The following is a 21,304-nucleotide window of genomic DNA, read 5'->3' on the forward strand; positions in this document are numbered from 1 at the left end:
CTTCTCACGTCTCATCATCGGCGGTCGAGTAGAGGTAGGCTTGCAAGGTTTACAGTGTGTCTTTCTTTATAGTGTGTGTTACCAACTGGCTTTGAAAGGCTGGACTACTGCCTGATGAAGAGAACAGCTCAAACTAAAGGGCTAATTTGCCTCGAGATGAAAGTTACACTGAGAGCAACAATGAAAGAGAGAGACAGAGAGAGACCGACAAAGTGTCATTCATCCTGACGCTGAATAAGACGACTTTAGTGGTTTTAGTTCCCAGGAGGAGGATGAAGTTGCCGACTTTTCTGGTAGGCTACTGTTTAAATAGCCATAGCCAGGCGTGGACACCTGTAGCTTATACAAGTAGTCTCTGCCTGTGAATATTCTCATTCATCCAGGTCATTGTATTCTCATTCAATTGATCAAAACCGGGCTGTTCAGGTTGTCTTAGAAGACGTTTCGCCTCTCATCCGAGCAGGCTTCATCAGTTAATGCATAACGGGCAGGTGGGACACACACCAGTCAGACAAGGTAGGACAGCCCTAGTCTGAGAGCTTGTACAAGGCCCAAGTCTACTTATAGTCTGGAAATTACGGTATATCCAGTCTCACCAATGCTTGCTGAAATTGAAGGTTGGACTCACATTAAATGCTGTATTTCTACCACGAAAGTACATGAGTAAAACCAGGTCAGCTCAAATCAAACTTTGACCTGAATCTACAAGAAAAACCATCATACGTTCATTAAATTAAAGCGGTTTTGGCCCATCTTGAGATCTCAAGTACTGAACACTACTATACTTATGTTGAAAGCGATCCAAATAAAACTCTATGGTGGACAACTGCAAATCCAGTATAACCTCCAGTGAAATATATATGAAATATGGTGACATGATTTTTGTGTTTCTAACTGTACTGATCAGGCTTTAAATTGCTCAAAAAGTCTTCCGGAAACTGCAACCTGAACCTGGTTCAGAGTAAAAAAAATAAATAAAAATACTGTGGAATCTCTAGGCTGTTGTAGCTGATGCAAAGTGAGCCTCTGAAGCTGTAAAAGGTGAAGATATAAAAGTCACACAATTTTGTTTGCCCTGCAGCTTTAAACATTTCTTCCTCCTGTTGATTTAAAGCTCCGCTCAAAAGCTAGGTGGATTTAAACGGTGAACTCAAAGAACGATCAGAGGCTGGATTCCTACGATCACCCTGCTTCGTGGAGGGAATTTATTTTTCTAGAAGTGAATCAGGATTGGCAAATACAAGACAGATGAACTGGTATCAAATCGCTAAGCCTGGGATTCTGCACACTGGAGCTCCTGCAGATTAGTTTACATTGCAGCTGCTGCAGCAAGTGTGTATGTGTGTGTGCATGTTCCTCATTGGCCAACAATGCACTTAGAGCCAGGGAGAACCCAGTGTGTCTCCATGCAGCAAGCAATGCATATATCAGAGCTGCAGTACTCTGTGTGTGTGTGTGTGGGTGTGTGTGTGTGTGTGTGTGTGTGTGTGTGTGTTTGTGTGTATGTGTTGCTATAAGATCTACAGCCTGGCTCCACTCTTGCCTGAAATCCACCGCAGTGATCTGAGCCACTAAGCACCGCAAATCAGCTTCTCCCAGGTTATCACCACTCCCAACTCACCTCATGATCCTCAGACATCGCTTCCTCACCACTGTTTGCCGTCACTAAAGGCAATGTATCCACGTCAAACACTTCAGAAGCGTTGCTGAAAAATGCCAGTTCATCTACAGCTAAAGCCCCATGCAAATCATCTCATCTCCTTAAAGGACGGGCCTTTTATTAGCGTAGCATGCAATTATTCAGAAGGATTCCCAGAGACTATTGAATTGATGCAGGGATATACTTCAAAAAGTCACAGCCTTCTTTCTAGAATCTGCTCTGCTGGGTTGCCCTGTTATTGGGCTCTGGACGCTGCATATTACTGCACAGTCTCCACCTTGCTGCAGCAGCCTGGTTTCCTGCTGCCCTCAGTCTCCTCGTGGATAGATCCATGTCATTCTCCAATTGTCTAAAATGTCCTGTTAAGATGAAGCAAGCAAGATGATGCAAAAGTGGCAATTGAGCACCAAATGTGAAAATAATTGATCTCTGCCTCAAATGTTTGAAAATCAGGCTTCGCTACACATCTTAAAATACAGCTTGGAGCTCTGCCAACTATCTGTCAGTCAGCTACAGACATAGGAGCAGTGCTGAGCTAAATTTGATCGCTTTGAGGTTTTTTTTTCAGCAAAAAGGCTTACCTAGTATGACGTTCAAAATGTGTGTCATGTTAGCACTGTGGCTCACATAGCAGTGCTTGTGTTGCTAACCTTGCTGTCCTCCTGTCCCACAAAAGTGCGGAGTTACAGTGTGTATGTAAAAAGCGCATAAAGTGCACTACTTGAAGGCACTCACACTGTTTAAGACAGGCGTGGACAAACACAGCTCATTAGCATCAAAGCTACAGACACACAAAACAGCATGTTCACAGTAGGGTTTCTTGTCTAAATTCCAGCTTCAAGACTAGATTTTTGATAACAGACTTCCAGTACACTACTGTGGGACCTGTGACACATATTTAAAATAGTTGAAAAATATTATAATATGGCAGCTTTAGGATTACAAGGGAACTACGGGTTCTAGTATAACCTCTGATTGATGGATTCACTGATTAAGATGGTTTATTCTTGTCTACATGGTGTATAAAATTAATATCAAATCAGAAAACTGCTTTAGTAACTGACAAAAATGTGGCTAGTGAGGGTAAAGTCCACTTTGTCTATAGTTCTGAAGGTTTAAGTTGATATTGTACTCATGAATAATACAAAATAAACTATGTTTCTATTACACAATGACCTCCATACACCATGTTCTGTTTGATTTGAGTATGCAGGCTTTGCGGCCCCGCTTAGCGTTCTCATCAGACTCCACCGCTGCGCTCATTAGAAGACAAAGACGTCTGAGCAAAGTGAGAAGACCGCCTGCTTCATAACGGGGAAAAAACATTCTTAATAAATGTTCTACACTTGTGCCTACTCAAGAACGTTTTTTGATTCATGCAGAATTAGATGCGGAGTCACTGGCAAAGGAGCTCAGAGATCAATTAGTAAATGACTAATACATTTTCCAGAACACCTACAAAGACAGCTATCAATATATCACATTTTAATCCAAAAAAGACTTTCACTTGGTGGTTTGGGGCGATGGAACTCACAAAAAAGGAAGTGGCTCAAATACGACCCTTCTTTTGGAAATGTATAGTTGCACTTGATGGAGTTTGTTTTAATCTGACGGGACAATCTGTGCTTTACTTTTGTCATCCAGCACATCTGTACCAGCACTCAGGCCTGTCCTTTTTAGGACAAGCTCCTCTTGTGTTGTTAATCGTCCAAAAATATGCAGGCTATGTAACATGTTGTAAACAGAACATGGCCACACAGCGTCCAGGAAGGAACCCAGGAATAGGTGTATTAACACATGATATATGAGCTGGCTTCGATTATAAAAACAGCAAACTGGCCATCCAGCAGCTATCATGTGGCACTGGAGACTTAGAGCTGCAACCAGCTGACGTCTCTGCTTGCCTCCAGAGAAGAAAGAAACGAGTTGAGGCGGAGGACGGCGCTGGAGCTGAAGACGAAGAGCTTATTTAAAGTACAAAGCGCAGTTACTGACTCGCTCTGCTTCCATGAAAACAAAAAAGGAGAACAAAGGAGGATAGTAGAAGCATCCTGAGAGGCTGAACATGCTCCACTGGAATGGTGTGAAATGTATACTTTCTATTTTAGCCACACGAACACTGAAATTTGGAAAAAAATCACATAATTGTATGTGCTTTTTGGAATTTTGTCCACACACAAACTGTTTTTGTAGCAGAGTGTGAAAAACAGCAGTGCACTACTGTCGTATGGAGCAGTGGTTCACAATTGGCTTTGGCTGTGGGACCCACCACCCACAGTGAAATATTCCAAGTCCTTCTTCATTCTTAATCGTTTTAATGATTAGCCTACAGCTAATAAAAAAAACAAATTCAGTATCACATAAAATTAGAAAAATGTCAAAAACCAAATCAAAAACTTCCTGAGCCTTTAATTGGTCTCTACGTTTTAATTGAAACAAATACATAAACATAAAAATCAAATCAATTTTGCAAATGTATTGATAGACGCGTGTAAGAACACCTCGCAAACGAATCCCTCGCCACTGTGAATCGGTTCTCATCGTTCACATAAAAGAGTTGTTCAAAAGACTCAATTCGTTCGCAAATATCACACCTCTACCAGGCATAGAACTCCTGTCATTTAGACGATCTTTGACTGGTGATTTTGAAATCAAAGATCCTTAAAACAGCAAAGCACTCCCGTTATATACTGTAGGTACTTAACTAACATTTTTTTTTCAGCAGATTCCTAAAAACAGCAGAACGCTCCCGTGATATAGAAGATTTTTGACTTGTGTTTTTGCACCAGATTGCTTAAAAAAAGATGGTTCCTGTCAAAAGAGGACCTTTGACTAGCGTTTTTGTAGTAGATCCTAAAAACAATCTTTGTTCTTTTTTTTTTTACCCCATTTTTTATGTTGTTTTTTTTTCCAAACATTTAAACCCCATCCATCCATCCATCTTCTATGCCACTTATCCTCGTTAGGGTCCCAGGGGTATGCTATCCCATCCCAGCTGACTTTGGGCGAGAGGCGGGGTACACCCTGGACTGGTCGCCAGCCAATCACAGCAAATATTGAAACTTTCTTCTTAAATAATCTTCCCATTGTTTTTTTTTTTTCAATATTCTGACTAAATTCCCATAATATTGTGACTTTTTTCCCAACCCAATTTTCCAAAAATCACATTTCTTTTTCATATTATGACTTTAAAAAAATAACGTCTTTTTTCTTTAATATTTCAACTATATGCTACTAAAATTATATTATTTTTCTTCATAATATTCCAAGTTTATTCTTGTTAAAAATGCAACGTTTCTCGCTAGTATACAATTTTTTTCTTTTTTTTTTGTAAAATTACTTCAGATTTTTCCATTTTTGCTGTTTTTTTTTTTTTCGTGAGCTGCAAATGGCCCCCGGGCCTCACTTTGGACACCCCTGCAGTACAAACTCTAGTGTTTTTGCAGTATGTTCTTAAAAACAGCAGCGCGCTCCTGACTTAAAGAACAAGCATTTCTGCAGTAGATCTTTAATAACAACAAGAGCGCTACTGCCATAGAGTGAATCTTTAACTACTGTTTTTGCAGAACATTTTTAAAAAGAGCAGAATGGTCCTTTCATCTATCTAATGTTTGAGTAGCATTCTCGCAGTAGATTCCTATAAACAGCAAAGCACTCCTTTTATGTAGAAGAGCTTCGGCCAGCAATTTTCGCCGTAGGTCCTTAACTCATTCACTACCAAAGACGTATCTATACGTTTTTATACACCCGACCGCCCGATCCCAAACATGTATTTATACGTCTTTTACGTTTTTTGCATGAGAGGCAAAAACAGGTGATGATGCACAGTAAAACACAGTAAAACATGTCACTTTTAAAGCAGTTTTAAACCATAAAAATGGCAACAAGGTGGCAGAAGTGCATTTGACAAGAGCTCGGCATGGATCTTTTGCATGTAAAAACACACTCGACAGCAAGTGGAAGAGCATGGAAGAGTGTAGTGTGCAGAAGGTTACGCATTTTAGGGACATTTTAACGCATGCATACGCACAGTTTAGTTCCAAATGGAAAATTGTAATTAGTTACAAATAGTTACATTTACATTTTTTTGTTGGGAACTGAAATTTTCCTGAAACTTACCTATGTTGTACTGCTGATTACTAAAGAACGTAAAAAGGTACAAACGTTTTTTTTCTGTTGAAAGACGAGTGTCGAATCTTCATTCATTCCGTGTGCCTTGAAAAATCAGTGAAAATGGTCTAAAATGGCTGGTACTGAAGGGGTTGTCTTTTGAAAAATAGCTGGGATCGAATGAGTTAAAAACAGCAGAGTGGTGCTGTCATATAGCGGATCTTTGACTATCGTGTTTGTGCGGTAGATTGCTTGAAAACAGCAGAACGCTGCAGTCATACCCGGTCTTCGAATCAAAAATTCTGCTTTTTCAAATTGCGGTTGTAGTTTGAACTGCATCATACAGAGAGCACGTTCTAAAATGAACCTGAAACAAAAAAACACAGAACATGTCAGTGTGAGTCTTTCTGCTCTGCATTCATCCTTTTCTGTCTCCTCCATTGATTATTACTACATGGCGTCTCTTCTATCTCCCCTCTTTTTTTTCCTGCATTGATTCCACTCTGGCCCTCCTCTCTGTCAGCACACTACAATAAGCAACGTGGAGAAAGAGATAGAAAGAGCGAGAGCGAGGGGCTCAGCGGAGTGTGAAACACAAATGCTTTTACTACAACTGCCAGAGTTTGCTCCGGCTATTAGCTCGGTAACCCGCAGCAACACTGTGCTAATACAACGGCATGTGGCAAAATAAAAAAAAAAAAAAACACACACACACACACAACCAGTGGAGATTGTCTGTGTTTTGCATACGGATTAGTAGTTAAACAACATTCCAATAAAGAAGCAAACACTTTTTTGCTCCTGTGCTTTCCCTACAGATGAGTAAAAGTAAAAGTAAGCCGCTGTGGTAAAAAGATGCACAGTTTTAATTGGGTATTTGTGAAGTCAAATCAATGAATATGCAACACAGGCTAAAAACGTGCTTGTATGCACTAGACGCCCTCGCGCTAACAAGCACTGTTGCATACTACTACATTTGTTGACAAAAGTGATATTATTTCGCTGAAATTCAGTAACCAAATGATGTTAAAGCTGCTATTTTAGAGATAATCAACAAAGGTATTGACCAGTAGACGACCACATCTTTTCCAAATGTTTTCCCACATACAATTGGATGAGAGCACAAAAAGAGTTGCTCTACCTAAGATGCTGAATTACAGTGCAGATAACAAAAAAAAAACAATGGTGATGCTTGGTACAGTGTTAATGTTCTAAAACTAACAATTAAAATCAAGAACAACAAATATTTTTTCGCCATTTTTGGCAAATTTGCCATATCCCTATGACTTTTACAGTTTTATTGTATTATTAATATGTATTATGATTGTTTTGTTAAAGGCATAGTTGTGCATCAACGGTGACTTTCCCCCCCCAATTGGTCCCATGAGTCCAGTTGTGGTCCGAGATCGGTGACAAGGAACTTAGTTCTGCTTAGTTGCGCGGCCCACTGAAGTAAAGAGTTTGCCTTCTCAAAACAAATCGATTTGTGAGGTCCGAGGAGGCATTTGTGATACAAACATATTACTCTTTTGAAAGCATTTTGTTTTACTTAAATGGCCCCAGCAACTCAGCGGAACTACGTTCCTCATCACGGATCTCCAACCAGAACCGGACTCACGGGACCAATTGGGGAGGTAAGTCACTGTTGATGCACTACACTGCTGATGGGGATGTCATACAACTTCATGTCAAAAAATCCAAAATATCCCTTTAAGCTATAAACATTTTTGATTGTTTGAGAGTTCTCCAGTTAAAAACGTTTTTAAAAGGCAGATCTGCCAATTTCATGTACAGCGGTGGCTTTGAATTAGTAGGTGTTGCTTTTATTGCCTCTACGCTCTTATCCCCAAAGTTAACCTCCTCCCAGCTGCGTTAGCTCAACTACATACATTACCATGGCAACGTATCCTGCTCAGAAGAAGCTTCGTAGTACTTCACATCCAGAGTTAATCCTCAAACTTATCCTGGATAAGAAAAACAGACCCTCTGGAGAATCACACCGACACCTAATAATAATAAGAAAAATAATAATAATAATAATAATAATAATAATTGATGATGCCCATGCCAACAAACAACACTTGGCAGTCGTTTAGCCTTTGCCGCGCCCATGTGACAAAAATAAAAAGGCAAACACTCCCAGTGAGATCAGGTTCCTGAGCCTTGCCAAAAAATAACAGCATAACACAATTAGCCTGCTCATCGTCATCCATTATAGCTATGGGGGGATGCCGACCAACCTATAGTATTTTGTTTAAGACAATTCCAGAGGTTTGAATCCCTCCTTATCTTCCTTCTTCCAAACAAGCAAGGTTTAATAAGTCATGAATGGAAGTGTTGCATTGTTCATTGTTCCCTCAACCCAAACAGGTATTTGTGCTTAACCCTCAGGGAGTTAAATCTACAGCTTCTCGCTGTGAAAACTAAAGAAAAGCAGCCATCACGCTGCGTCGCTTGTCCACTCTTACTTCCCAGAGCTGATCCCTGCAGCATTTGTAACAGGAGATGGCCACCGGCGACACGGGCGTGGCCATGAGGCGAACTGGCATGTTCTACAAAAGTTCAGAATGAGGTCAAGTAGCCTATCAAGCCGTCAACAACAAAGGTGCACAAAGACAAACTGGTGGGAGATAAGAGGGGGGATTTTTTTGGAATGTTTTCAAAAGCAGAACAGCAGGAAGTGTCTTGGAAGAGGAAATGAAAACTGCTTCAAAAACTCAAGCTTCTCATACTATAGTAACATTAACTCATTTCATGTACTGAGTGTCATACGGAGACGTAAGAAAAAAAATATTTGGTACAAATCGAGAAGAGTCAATCTAGGATTTATTTTATTGTTATACTGTTTGTATTAAAAATATGTATTTAACAGATAACACTGTTCATGACATTCTACCAAAATAATGCCCCAAAACTCCACATCTTTTGATGAAAAATGAAATGTGATTTTTTTTAATCTAAATTTTCCAAATGATTTATTATTTATTATTTATTAATTATTATACATTATTAGATTTTCAAATTAGGTACACTGAGAATCATTGAACCACAAGCACACACACACACAGATGCACGACTTGGTTGTGCTATGTAATCAATGTGATCCTTCCTCCCACTGGTTAGAAATCATGTTGCATGACATAAACACACAAAACAACTGAAAATAATCCACAAAGTCAAAGCCAGCGCCAGGCTGGCTCATGCAAGAGCACACACGCAATCGCCTGACTTGGACGTGTTGTATAATCAACGCAATGGTTCCTCCGACCAGTTATTAATGATGTTGCATGATATAAACACACAGAATGACTCAAAATAATCCATAAAGCCAAAGCCAGCGGTGTGCTTGCTCATGCACGGCTGTGACATCTGTAGACATGTCAATGTGTGTAAAAAACGCCGCCATTCCTCCCGCCAGTTATTAGAGACAACTGCCACCTTGTATTAATAGTACAATACTGATGTGCGTGTCTTCCACAGTGTTTTCATGCGCAGATCCATCCGCACATGTAAGACACACAAAAACGAACAAGCGAAAACGCGTAGTGAAACTAACGGAGGGGAAAATAACGCAGAGCGACTGTGAGGTCTGACTTTTTTGTTAGCAACGGTTTTGTGATGCAAATGTGTTACTCTTTTGAGCACGTATTGTTTTGAGAAGCCAAACTCTTTACTTAAGGACCCCAGCAGCTAACCGGAACTCCATTCCTCCTCACCAAAATCCGACCAGAACTCCGCTCACGGAACAAAGTGGGGGGTAAGTCACTGTTGATACACGACACTGCTGGTGGGGATGTCACACAACTTCATGTCAAAAAATCCCAACTATCCCTTTAGGAGGCTTTTGTCACATTTCCATACCAGACTTGACCTCTTCTTTGTGCTTAAAATCGTTTCACGTTGACTCATTGGTGACAAAAGACCAGTCCAACCAATCGGTATCATCATCAGCGGGTGTACATCTGGCAGGTAGGGCAAACTAATAAGGCGTTATTCCTCTTGTTGCCACCTCCAGCTTTTTAAAGCTCACTCCATCCTCTCCTCCTCGGCGGTTACCAAGGCGATGATGCTCAGCAGAGGCAGCTGCTTCGAGCTCATTTGTCAGCTTGCTTCTCCTCTCGCATTTCTCCCCCTTTTGTTGGGCACGCTAACAAAAGACCAAGTGGGGTCATTTCCGCACCGTTTACGCCACAAACTACTTACTGCGCACTGCAGAGGAATTGAGCGTTTCAGTCTTTGTCTTTTACTTCGACTGTTGCTGCGCTAAAAGGTTAAATGAATAGCTAGCCAACTCCAAGGTAAACATATTTAAAGCCAGATTCTACTGTTTACACGTGAAAAAGTAAGCTGCTGACAGGAAAAGATGATCCGGATGATTGCGATGTGTTTTTTTTAAGTGTCTGGTGTCAGATGGCGTCTCGGAAAGGTCGCAAAGTGCGGAGGAACAGGTATTTGTCGCCTGCCAGGGGAGCTCATATAAGCAGGAGAAGTCACCTCCTCAAAAACAAGTGTGTGGGAAGAACAAATGCAACCTGGAAAGGGCTAACTTTTAACTGTTTCCCATTTTAAACTAAAAAAAACCCAAAACAATGAATGCTAATTGAGTTTAATCCTAATGGTGCTAAAGTGTGGGTGTTGTGCACGTGTGTGCTTGTGTTTGACCTCAAAATCCTCATCAGACCTCATTACGATTTAATGCCGCACTAATATGAGCATAGTAGGGATATTCATTTAACAATCTGCACATGCTAGTACTGCATATGCCTGCAACTTGTCTACATGTAAGACAACCATCATCATCACATTAGTGCGCTTGCCTGTTCAAACCCGTCCATGTCACTTTATGGGACAAATAAAGTACCAACAAAAGACAAGAGGAATCAAATCATTTGTGCCACTGCAGGCCAAAGTGAAACAATGAACTCTGCTGGGAAAACCATTATGCCCCCCTTGAAAATCACTAAAGGAACGCTACGACATCATTGTGGCTTAAAATAACAACTTTAAAGTCATACTGACGTATGACTGGCTTGTAATGTTTACACTAGCATCTTTGTCTTGGTCATCCTACTTTAAGGTACCTACTCGGCTTGGCGTGGCTCCACTTCACTCCACTTCACTTTAGCGAAACCAGGTACAATCATGCGCATCTCTTGTACTCCTGAACCCGCTGCACATAAAAGGTGGAAAACTTGCCAGGAACATGCGCCTCTACTGCCTGTGCTACTATATTTCTGACACACCACACGCCGGGGCTGTTACCCCGTAAGTAGGATTGACTTGAAATTTCTCACACAGCTCAATGTGCTTTGCAAAACACCCGCTGCAGCTCGGGGTGTGCAGCCACGAATCAGAGGATTGACAAGCACATGTGTGTAAAATTTGAGCAAGATTGATTGAAAAACACAACCGCCATCAAGCACATGTGTTTGCAGCGGCGTAGGCGAGACTTAGCAAGTAAATGTCCATAAGTCATTGACCATTTGTTTGATGATTATATATTGTATACCTATATGACATGTATGCTAGCATGTCTTCCAATGCATTTTGCCCACGACAAAGGAGGCGCCACAAGTCATTTATAGTCATTATCCATCCATTCATCCATTTTCTATGCCGCTTATCCTCACTAGGGTCGCAAGGGTATGCTGGAGCCTATCACAGCGGACTTTGGGTGAGAGATGGGGTACACGAGACTGGTCTTATAGACATTGTATTATTATATTTGTAAACATGGCAGATTTGTCATTTCTGTGCCAGCGTTTGATTCATGACTACATTGCAAAAATAAACACACATGCTAGCATTAGCTTTCCATGCCTTAGCTGTGGACGCTGCAGTGTCTCCACTTGGCTGCACTTTGCCCTCAGTCTCCCCTCCAGTAAAATCTCCTTAGATAAATGCAGGCGTTGTTCGCTAGCATGTCTAGCTAGTACTAATGCAATCGTGGCCAGGTTTCCCAGTGGTACACTTTTCAAGCGGAAAAGCAACCACCTTAAGCAGGTACTCCCCAGTGGAAACGCACCGTTGGTGCTACACGGTGGATGCCTGCACATTCACATTTCAGAATTCATGGCCCATTTTCGTCCAGTAAAAAAAAAAAAAATCTCCTGCGATAATACAGGTAAAATGTACAGCAACTGAAAAAAAATGCCACAATTTTTACATGTTTATGTCTTTATGCTTCACTGATAATGTTTTTTCATCAAGCCTTGAAATTTTGCACTTTGTTCCACGGCCCTTGAACGCACCACAGTTGCTGTGAGACGCAAAAGTAAAACATATATTTGATTCCAAGCCACGTTCATCAATCATCTTAGATGATCATGCCTATTGCTGTTGTCCAAAGTCAAAGCTGATATGTGTGAATTACTTGTTTTGGCTAAAACAGAAGGATAATAGGTCTGCTTTTGTGGATGACTCAGGAAATTAAAAAAGATTTACATTTGAGAGGCTGAAATCTGAGGAAATTTACATATTTAAATCAAAAAACGATTAATTGATTAGCAAAATAGCTGTTGATTAATTGGGTAATCGATTCACCATCGATTAATCGTTGCAGCTCTCTCTATACATAATTCAAAATGTGTTAAATGACTCTGTGTGCCATACTGAAGAGAGACGGGGAGGGTCTAATAATTACAACAGTCACTCTTATTACAAATGTTGATCCGAAAGCGCAGGTGAACGTTAATGTCAAACTAGCAGGAAGGTTTGGGGGCGGGGGGCGTGTATGACGGGTGTTTCCATTACCCACAGATTTTCACTGGTGGTCCTGCAAAAAGCAAGCATCTACTCTATACTACTGTGCTTGCCTTGCGCAAACATTTTTCTTCCATCAATCACGTTGTACTGTTAGACTCATTTTTACAGCAGATCAAAGAGTAACAAAAAACAAACCCAAGAGTAACAATTCCTTATTGTTGCTTTACAAACCCCCCTTCTTTTTACAACATGCATGTTTTATCAAGTGCACACATGGCCATATACAGTACAATACACACACACTCCTATAGCTGGTGAACATGCGTCTCAAAAGGCCAATCTGTGTTGCTTACTGGAGTGTGAAGTCCCAGTCTGCCGTGTGTGTAGGAGGGGAGCCTCATTTGAATCTCGTCTGCACCTCGTTCATCTCTGCAAGCTGCCTGTTTATGGAAATTGCATAATTGCCGCAAATTGGAACGTGCGTATTGTGTTTGTGTGTGTGTCTGCGCGTGTGCGTGTGTGTGTGCAGGATTTTTTTAACCTCGCCGGGTCAAAAAAAGTGACACCAAAGGATGGCAGTGTTGGCACGGTGGCTGTAGTATTTGTGTGCATCCACCTGCGCGACCTTTGTGGTGTCATTCATGATTGTGACAACACAATATGCGGGACAAGCGAGCATCAAACTCATCATGTATAATTTCAATAAAAATGAAGAAGAATCGCTGACCCAATTCTGACAGGTCCACTAATTCCATTAGGGAATCGTCGTTATAGAAATAGAAGCAAAGCGCTCTCAATAGAGGGGATGCTTGTGGCATATAGCGACTGACGCTATTTTGGAGCAAAATCACAAATAATTTGGATTAAAACATCACAGATGTCAGTACAAATGCACCAAGTAGGTGTAGTACTATTAGTGGTAATATTCCTGAAAACAGATTCATAACCAATGAAATCATAAATGCATACAGTTCTGCGACAATTTTGCCTTGGTTTGCGTTCGCCCGCCTGGTTAGTGTGTAATATTGTTTACGTGCATGCTCAAATAAATGCACTGAAAACTTAATATTGATCTGTAAACACTGGACTAACTCAAACTAGTTTCAGCACACGCAGCAGATGAATTGAGCGTGCACGCTCCAAGGATGCAGTCTGTGCTTCATCCCAAGATACGCAGAGTGGATAACATTGCTCATTAATTAACTTTTTGCACTTCTGAGAGAGGAGAAACACCCACCAATATAGGCAGCACTTTTGGTATTAAAGGTTTAACTATCACAACCATCACTGAAGATAATGATCGCATCCTTCATAATTACTGCGCCCTCCTTTTCCATTTTTGCCGCTGAGGGGGTAGGAATGTGTGAACGCTGAACAAAATACCTTTGATGTGATGGGTTTATAATAATAAGCAGCTTCGATCGTGATCACACCAAACCAGGACGGCAAACTAATGCTTTGCATGTGGTAAGCACGCTCCCTTTATGGGGTCCGTGTACGTAAGTGCACACACTTACCTGTGCACACGTGACCACGCCCCTCCACCTGTGCCGGCCAAATCACAGCGTTCCTCGCCAAACTTGGCCCCTACAAGCATGTTAAAGCATCTGCTCCTATGAAAGCGACAGTAATAACTAGGCACATATAATTGGTTTATTTGTTCTCCGTCTCTTCAACTTCCTCCTCCCAATAAGCTACAAAGTAAAAATAACTACTAATTAAAATTCTGTGCCATTTTTTTCTGTATTATTATTATTATTATTATTATTATTATTGTTATCATCATCATTATTATTATCATTATTATTGTTAAGCTGTTTTTTTGTCCTCTTACTCCTCCATTTTTCAACCGATTCACACCATTTCAGTTTTTTCAAAAAAATTCCCAGATTTTCCAAAACTCCAAAAAAATTTCCACTGCATTTTTCCCACTGAAAATGAATGGAACATTTTTCAAACTTCCACCATTCACGCATTTCTAAACTGATTTCAACCATTCCAAAATGAAAACATTCCACTTATTCAGGGCTTTCAAAATGACCATTGTCCACATTCGAAAAAGTCCAACTTTTCCAGACATTGCCACTTTTCCTTTGATCTTAATTACTATAATTTCCTTTGATCTTAATTACTCTAACTCCTTCAAAATTTTTCAACAAATGCTAACAATTCCAACATCAAATCGTTCAGCAAAATCCAGCCATTAAGGCTACCTATTTTTCACATATTAAAAAATTCAAATTTTTCCCTAAATTCCTACTTTTCCAGAAAACTAATTACCTCTTCAGGAATGTTACTACTTCTACATTTCTCAACCGATTCACCTCATTCCAACATATACTGATTTAACTAAGTCAGGACAGTCGTGCTTTCATCCACAGCACAAAAATTCACGCTTTTCCCAAAATGCACGTTTTTCCGGAATGCTGAATGCCTTTGATCTAATTAGATCAAAGGCATTCAGCATTGTGACAACTACTTCCACAGTTCTCAACAGATTCCAACCGTCCCAACATCAAACCATTCTATAATTCAGGACATTTGTGCTCTTCTCCACATAACAGCAATTCCCACTTTTCACAATATTCATATTTTTCCAGACGATCAAAGGCATTCAGCAACTACTTAACAGATTCCAGCCGTTCCAATGTCAGCATGGACACTTTGTCCCCCCCCCCCATCAGGTTCACGCATTCACATGTAATGTCTCCAGACATTGCAATCATCTAGTTAATTATTGTACTTAATCTCTTCATTACTGTGTTTAGTATGCCCTTAATGTGTTCTGTGTACAGCGTGGGTGACTTTAGGTATAAGATCTGGCTTACACCAAAACTCAACTTCAGGCTAGGAACTCGTACGTAAACTGAGGACCACCTGGACCGTAGACACTTATTTATGCGCCATTTTTGCATCCACCTTCGTTCCTTATTATTATTATTATTATTATTATTATTATTATTATTATTATTATTATTATTATTATTATTCATGCTGTATTATTATTTCATTCAACAACATTTGGAGTCCCCTACAAAGCAAAAAACAATTATTCAAGATGAATATTTGCATCATTATTGCCATTTCTTTATTTGCATGATTTCCTTCTTTTTTCTGCAACTCATTAGAGTAAAACTGTTTTAATAAACAGCTAAATCACTTGTAAAGACAGACAGAAGCCATTGGATTAGATCATAAGGACCATGAATTCCTTGGGGATCAATAAAGTATCTAACAGCACACTTTAATAAGAGCATGACGGTTATATGGTTGAAAATGTGTTCCACTTGTCTCTTTAATCCTGACATGAATAAGACACTGTTACGGCCTCTGCCGTCCAATGTTGTATCTGCTCCTGTGTCGCTGTGTCTGTGACCCAATTAAATTCCCCAATAAAACTGCAAATGGAAACTAGAAAGGGAGGTCCATAAATCCAATAGTCCCCTGGAACCATCTATCATGGTGGACTGTCCCACCTCCCTGTCATCTCCATTCACTTAACCCCAGCGCCTACGTCTCTTGCTTTATCAAACCAGGCTAAAGTCAGCCTGGAGGTGATGCTATTCAGATCAGCTACTTCAGATTTTGCCTTTTTTTATTGTGCAAGGGGAAAGAGAAACAAAAAAAGGTTCTGTGCTTTTCCTGGAAGGGACACAGTATATCATTTATGACAAGAATGATGGCTGTACGACTTTGCAAGACTCCATTAATGTTGTTTTTGGTGTTGGAAACTCTGCTCGTGTCTGTAATGAATTTAGCAGTGTGCAACCTCGCTCAGAAAACAAAGCTCTGCTGAGGACTACCCTACTTATTTCCTGTAAATCAAGTTGTAGAGACTTAATGAAGGTATTTTAATTACGTTTGTTGCAGTCAAAGGACTTTGTGTTGGTGATTTAGAAAACATCGGCCACTTGGGAGCTGATTAACCTCATCAAAGCAGAACTTAGTACTGCAAAGCTAAAACAACCATCCGGCTAAGTGAGCCTAAGTGGGTCCAGACTGACTGAAAGAGTCCTGGTGGGCTTTAAAAGATAATCACCGGGCCAACACTCCAATCATGGCCTGGTCGAAATGGCCCAAGGCGTCCTTCGTGTCTGCTGAGCCGCCATAAAGCAGCACATGGTCGTGACAGCTAAAGGTCCATGGGTTCAAAGCTGTGAAGTTTATTCTAGTCGAGTAAAGCCCGATAGACTCCCCCATATGCGACTCCCCAATGCTGATTTACAACATCGACCATTGGGAGACACCTGATTGAGCATTTTACACAAAAACAAACATTTTTTGCCTTTTAACAACAAATGTTCCACCTCAGTGGGCATACATGTGACAATTAAAAACAGATACAGTAAGCACAAGTAATGCAAAATGGATTTCCCTTCAATTATACCGTTTTTCTTCAATTTTAAGTAAGTGTCAGTGTTCCGACAAAAGGGTATTGGAAGTGTGTTGTCCAAAATGTACTGTAGCTTTGATGCTGGAATTTAGACCGTTTAAAAATGCTAAAATGCTTTCCGTACTGGGATCAGGTCGTTATGTGTGTCTGTAGCTTTAATGCTTGTGAGCTGTGTTCGTCCACACCTGTCTCAGAGAGAGTGTGTAACAACACACTCGTAACAACACTTGCCCGACATAATAGATGCCACATATCACAACGTAACATTAAGAGGGCACAAAATAGACATAACTGAGCCGTACGTCAAAGACGCCGCCATATTGGATGTGTCATTTGCGCTGCAAATGATTACAAGTAAATGTATTTACTTTCATAAAGCGGCTTTCTACAAAGACATTTAAGTTAATGCCTCTGGTTTATATATTTACACACGCACTAATACACTTGGGAAACATCCATCCATCTTCTATGCCGCTTATAGGGCAGCTAACCGCTAGGCCACCTTGCGGCCTACTTGGGAAACAGTTAGGCACCAAAAATTTGAGAAGATTAAATATATTGTTTTTGGTGTCTAACTGTTTCCCAAGTATATCAGTGTGTGTGTGAATGTATAAACGAGAGGCATTAACTTAAATTTCTTTGTAGAAAGGCGCTTTATGGAAGTAATACATTTACTTGTATTCACTTACAGCGCAGCCTTGACACATCCAGTATGGGGGCGATGTTGACGTATCGCAGCAGTCGACAAACCCACTCGATGCGGCGTCTATCTACTATGTCTATGGGACAGAATAGCTACAGGAGCTACAGTGCTAACACTCCAGTCGCATTTTAACATCATGCTAGGTTAGCCTATTTGCTGAGATTTTTTTTTTAATTCCAGCTCCCTGTAGCTGACTGATGGATAGTTGGCAGAGCTTCAGGCTTTTCTTTAAGATGTGTAGCAAAGCCTGTAGTTTTTTGTTGTTTTTACAAAGTGGTGGGTTCGTCTAGCGAGGGACGGGTGGCAACTTCAAAAGTGAGCGTTTGAGCGCCTCATCCCACTAAAGTAGAGCAAGCAAGTAAGGGACTTTTTTTCTCATGCTGCTCATATACAAGCTCTACAGCGGACATTCTATAACAATATTAATGGTAGACTAACTTAATGTTTAGGGGATGCGGATTCATTTGTATTAAATTTTTTGGCTTTGCTGTGACGTGTGTTTAAATGGTACGAGGATGTTCACGCTGGCATCAGAAATTAGTGGGTGCCGTGCGTGTGACATCGTCTGAGAGCTTTGGGACTCACCGCGGGCGTCGTCTGTTTGCAAGATCTAATCGCACAAATAAAGACGACAAATAAAGCCCCTAATGATGCCCCCTGCGATGTTCCCACACGGTCTCCAGTCCTCTCAAAAGGGCAGCAATGAAGTTGACAAGCTCACTTCTTATTGATCGACTGCACTGTTCCCCAGCAATCAGCTCCATCTGATTTATAGTTAAACGCTTCTCATTTCATTCAGGTGCCCCAACCGGCCTCTCCGCTTAAGATTCAGGCCTTCAGCTGACCAACAAATAACCTGGTTTTCCAACATCTTTACCCCGGCACACACTTAAACCTGCTGAGTGTGCAGCAAGAAGATCAATAATAACCCTCAGCAGATTAAAACAGCAGCTGAGTGGAATCCAAAGCAAAAGGAGAACGGACAGATTGATGAAGATAAAGGAAGAAGGTGTCAACGTCAAAGCAGATACAAAGTCGAGAGCATCAAGGGGAGGAGAAGAGAGGATTTGCAATTTCTCAAAGGACAAAATCCACCTCAATGCCACCACATCACACCTCACATCAACAACACCACACATCCCAGCGTCATTCCAACGAGTACTCACAAGATCTCGTCGTTCTGGAACTCCAGAACGCCATGCGCGTCTTCAAAGTCCTCCCCGCCTCCTCGCGCCGTCCCCTCCACCGTCTTGTAGGGCAGCATGACCACACCGCGAGCCCCCGACGTTCTCAGCACCTTCACCTCCATGGTGCCCACGCTCTCGCTCACGTGGAACACGGGCTCCTCAAAAGTAAAGATACCGGCATGGTCGTCATCGAAGATGGTGACGGTCGCCGTGGAGGGCAGGCCCAGGCAGGCCAGCGAGTCTACATGATTGGCTGACCCGTCTTCCTCGGGTTCATCTCCCTCCGAGGTCAGTATCTTCACATTGGAGAGATGAATCAGGAAGTTCTCGTCCTCCTCAAAGATGTCGTCGTCGATGATCCCAACCCGGATCTCCTTCATGGTCTCGCCAGGCTTGAACACCACCACGCCCTCGGTGAACTCGTAGTCCGAGCCGGCGTTGGCCGTGCCGTCTTCCGTCCGGTACTCCACAGAAAGGGTCTTGGCCAAGTCGCCGCCACGCCTCACCACGTTCACCGCCACAGTGCCGCAGTTCTCCAGGCACTGGTAGGTGGCAGGCTCAAAAAAAATCTTGGAGACAGGGTCGTTTTCGCCGGCGTCGGAGCGGACCTCGTGCATGCTGACGGCCTTCCGCGCCTGATCGGCAGCGTGCTTCTTCAGGATATTACCGGCGCCCGTCATGAGGCGGGTGGCCTGGCAGCGGTAGAAAGCACGACTCTTCTGCTGCTGGCTCAGAACCTGGTAGTTGGCCAGCTCAATGAGCTGCTCCACCTGAGTAGAGCAGACAGTTCTTTAGATTAAACAAGCAGGCCCCAGCAGGCGCCCTGACGGTGCTGGGAGAAGATTCTCCTGCATCAACCTGTCAGCTTAAACAGGACGACACTGCTGAGCTTGTCGGACTAAATTAAAGAGTTGCAATCAACATGAAAAAAAGGTAATGGTGATGGTGATGAAGTCAGCAGTCAGCACACTTAAACACTTAATAACACCATAAAACATGCAGAGGCTTTGTGAGGCATTACACAGATTTTCATAGCAGGGTACTTCAGTATGAGCTTCCAGGGTATTATTTTTTGGATAGACTTCCTCACTCCACTTCCTTTACAAGCGTCATCCACATCCCAAGACAGTCTGCCAGTATCTGTGAGGTCGTCTTGTCGGGATCATTTAAACATATGAGCTCTTTTCGAGATTGTATCTGACCACATACAGTAATACCTCAGCTGTAGGAAATATATCATCTTTTATTCATCATTTTATGAATTGGCTTGACTACCAGAGAGGAATACAAGTACCTCAGATACTAGTAGTATCCTTCCATAGACGTTTTGCAAACTGACAACTGTAAAGCTAAATGTATTGACTAGGAATAGTCCCCACATCACATTTTGGGTCAAAGAGGACATTACAGGACATTAAGAGCCACAAGGTCCACTTACAACGCATTTCACTTTTGTGCTTTTACATCTACGGTACCAGTCAAAGGTTTGGACACACTTTCTCATGCTTGAAAGTCTGTTGAAATGTTTGACTGACACGGGAAAGAACTCATGTGAACTTTGGAACACACAAATCAACAATTTCATCACATCATTACACGTATAAAAGTGAAAGTGAAATAAGTGGTAAGCAAAATGGCACACACCCACACTGCTCTGCATGATCACGTATGACATCACTTCATGACACTAATTTTTTTGACTTTTCGGGTTGTTCTGTTATACAATGGAACCTTGGTTAGCGGTTGGCATGGTTTTCAGTTTACGCTAAAATGTTGCCTCTGTTTGTGTACAGTTTCCGAATAGCATCCACGACAGTGCGCGTCTTGCGTGAGTCCAACTGTGTTCCTAATGTCTTTTTATCACAAATCTTCCTTGTTAGCAGCCCGTTAGCTTGCTAATACATGGACAGAAGAACTGGAAGTGAGCTCCGTCTATGATGTCAACAGCGGTTGACTCTGCAGTTCTTTGCTAACTAACACAGTTACGCCTCAAGTCTGCGCTTTTCTGTTGATCACGGCTGCAAAACGTAACCCACCGTGGAGCCGAACAAAGTTGCAAGTTCCAGAATTTGGATGAAGAAGGTGAGAAACACTATTGAATTCAAGAAATAACTCATAGCAAAACACCAGGGCGGTGTCCGAGTGGATCTCAGCCCATCAATCACGTCTTCAAACAAGGTAAAAATGATGTTAAATGTTTACATATCCCTTAATTTGTCATTTACGTATATGCATTTCGAAGTTGGAAGGGTCGAACTATAAAAACGTGTTTTGTGTTAACATCTTTGGCTTTCTGCAACAGATGAATTGGATTTGCATTATTTCTTAAATATTTGTTCCCGCTTGTGGCTCAACATCCACCGCTGCGATGTGGGCCGAGACGTTGATCGCGCGTCAAAAAAATTGTCCCGTTAAAGGAAACGTTCGTTAACTTTGACAGTCCCAGTAAAAGCCATTAGTATCAAAGCAGTCGATGCCAAAACTAATCCAGTAGTTCAACAACAGGGTAATCCCCCGTTGAAGATGACAACATAAGCACTGTATAT

At 41.5% G+C, this 21,304-nt stretch overlaps 1 protein-coding gene across 4 annotated transcripts in view; it reads right to left on the reverse strand.

Annotated features, from left to right (window-relative positions):
• The window catches only part of slc8a1b (solute carrier family 8 member 1b), a 128,960-nt gene that overhangs the window by 91,163 nt on the left and 16,493 nt on the right, over nucleotides 1-21,304 (reverse strand). For all 4 annotated transcript variants that reach the window (XM_054799297.1, XM_054799295.1, XM_054799298.1 and 1 more), the window contains exon 4: nucleotides 18,738-19,528. In XM_054799297.1, coding sequence (XP_054655272.1) covers nucleotides 18,738-19,528 — 791 coding nt within the window. The remainder of the gene's footprint in view (nucleotides 1-18,737; nucleotides 19,529-21,304) is intronic.

The sequence above is a fragment of the Dunckerocampus dactyliophorus genome, chromosome 14 (assembly GCF_027744805.1).
Source record: "Dunckerocampus dactyliophorus isolate RoL2022-P2 chromosome 14, RoL_Ddac_1.1, whole genome shotgun sequence".
NCBI classification, from domain to species: domain Eukaryota; kingdom Metazoa; phylum Chordata; class Actinopteri; order Syngnathiformes; family Syngnathidae; genus Dunckerocampus; species Dunckerocampus dactyliophorus.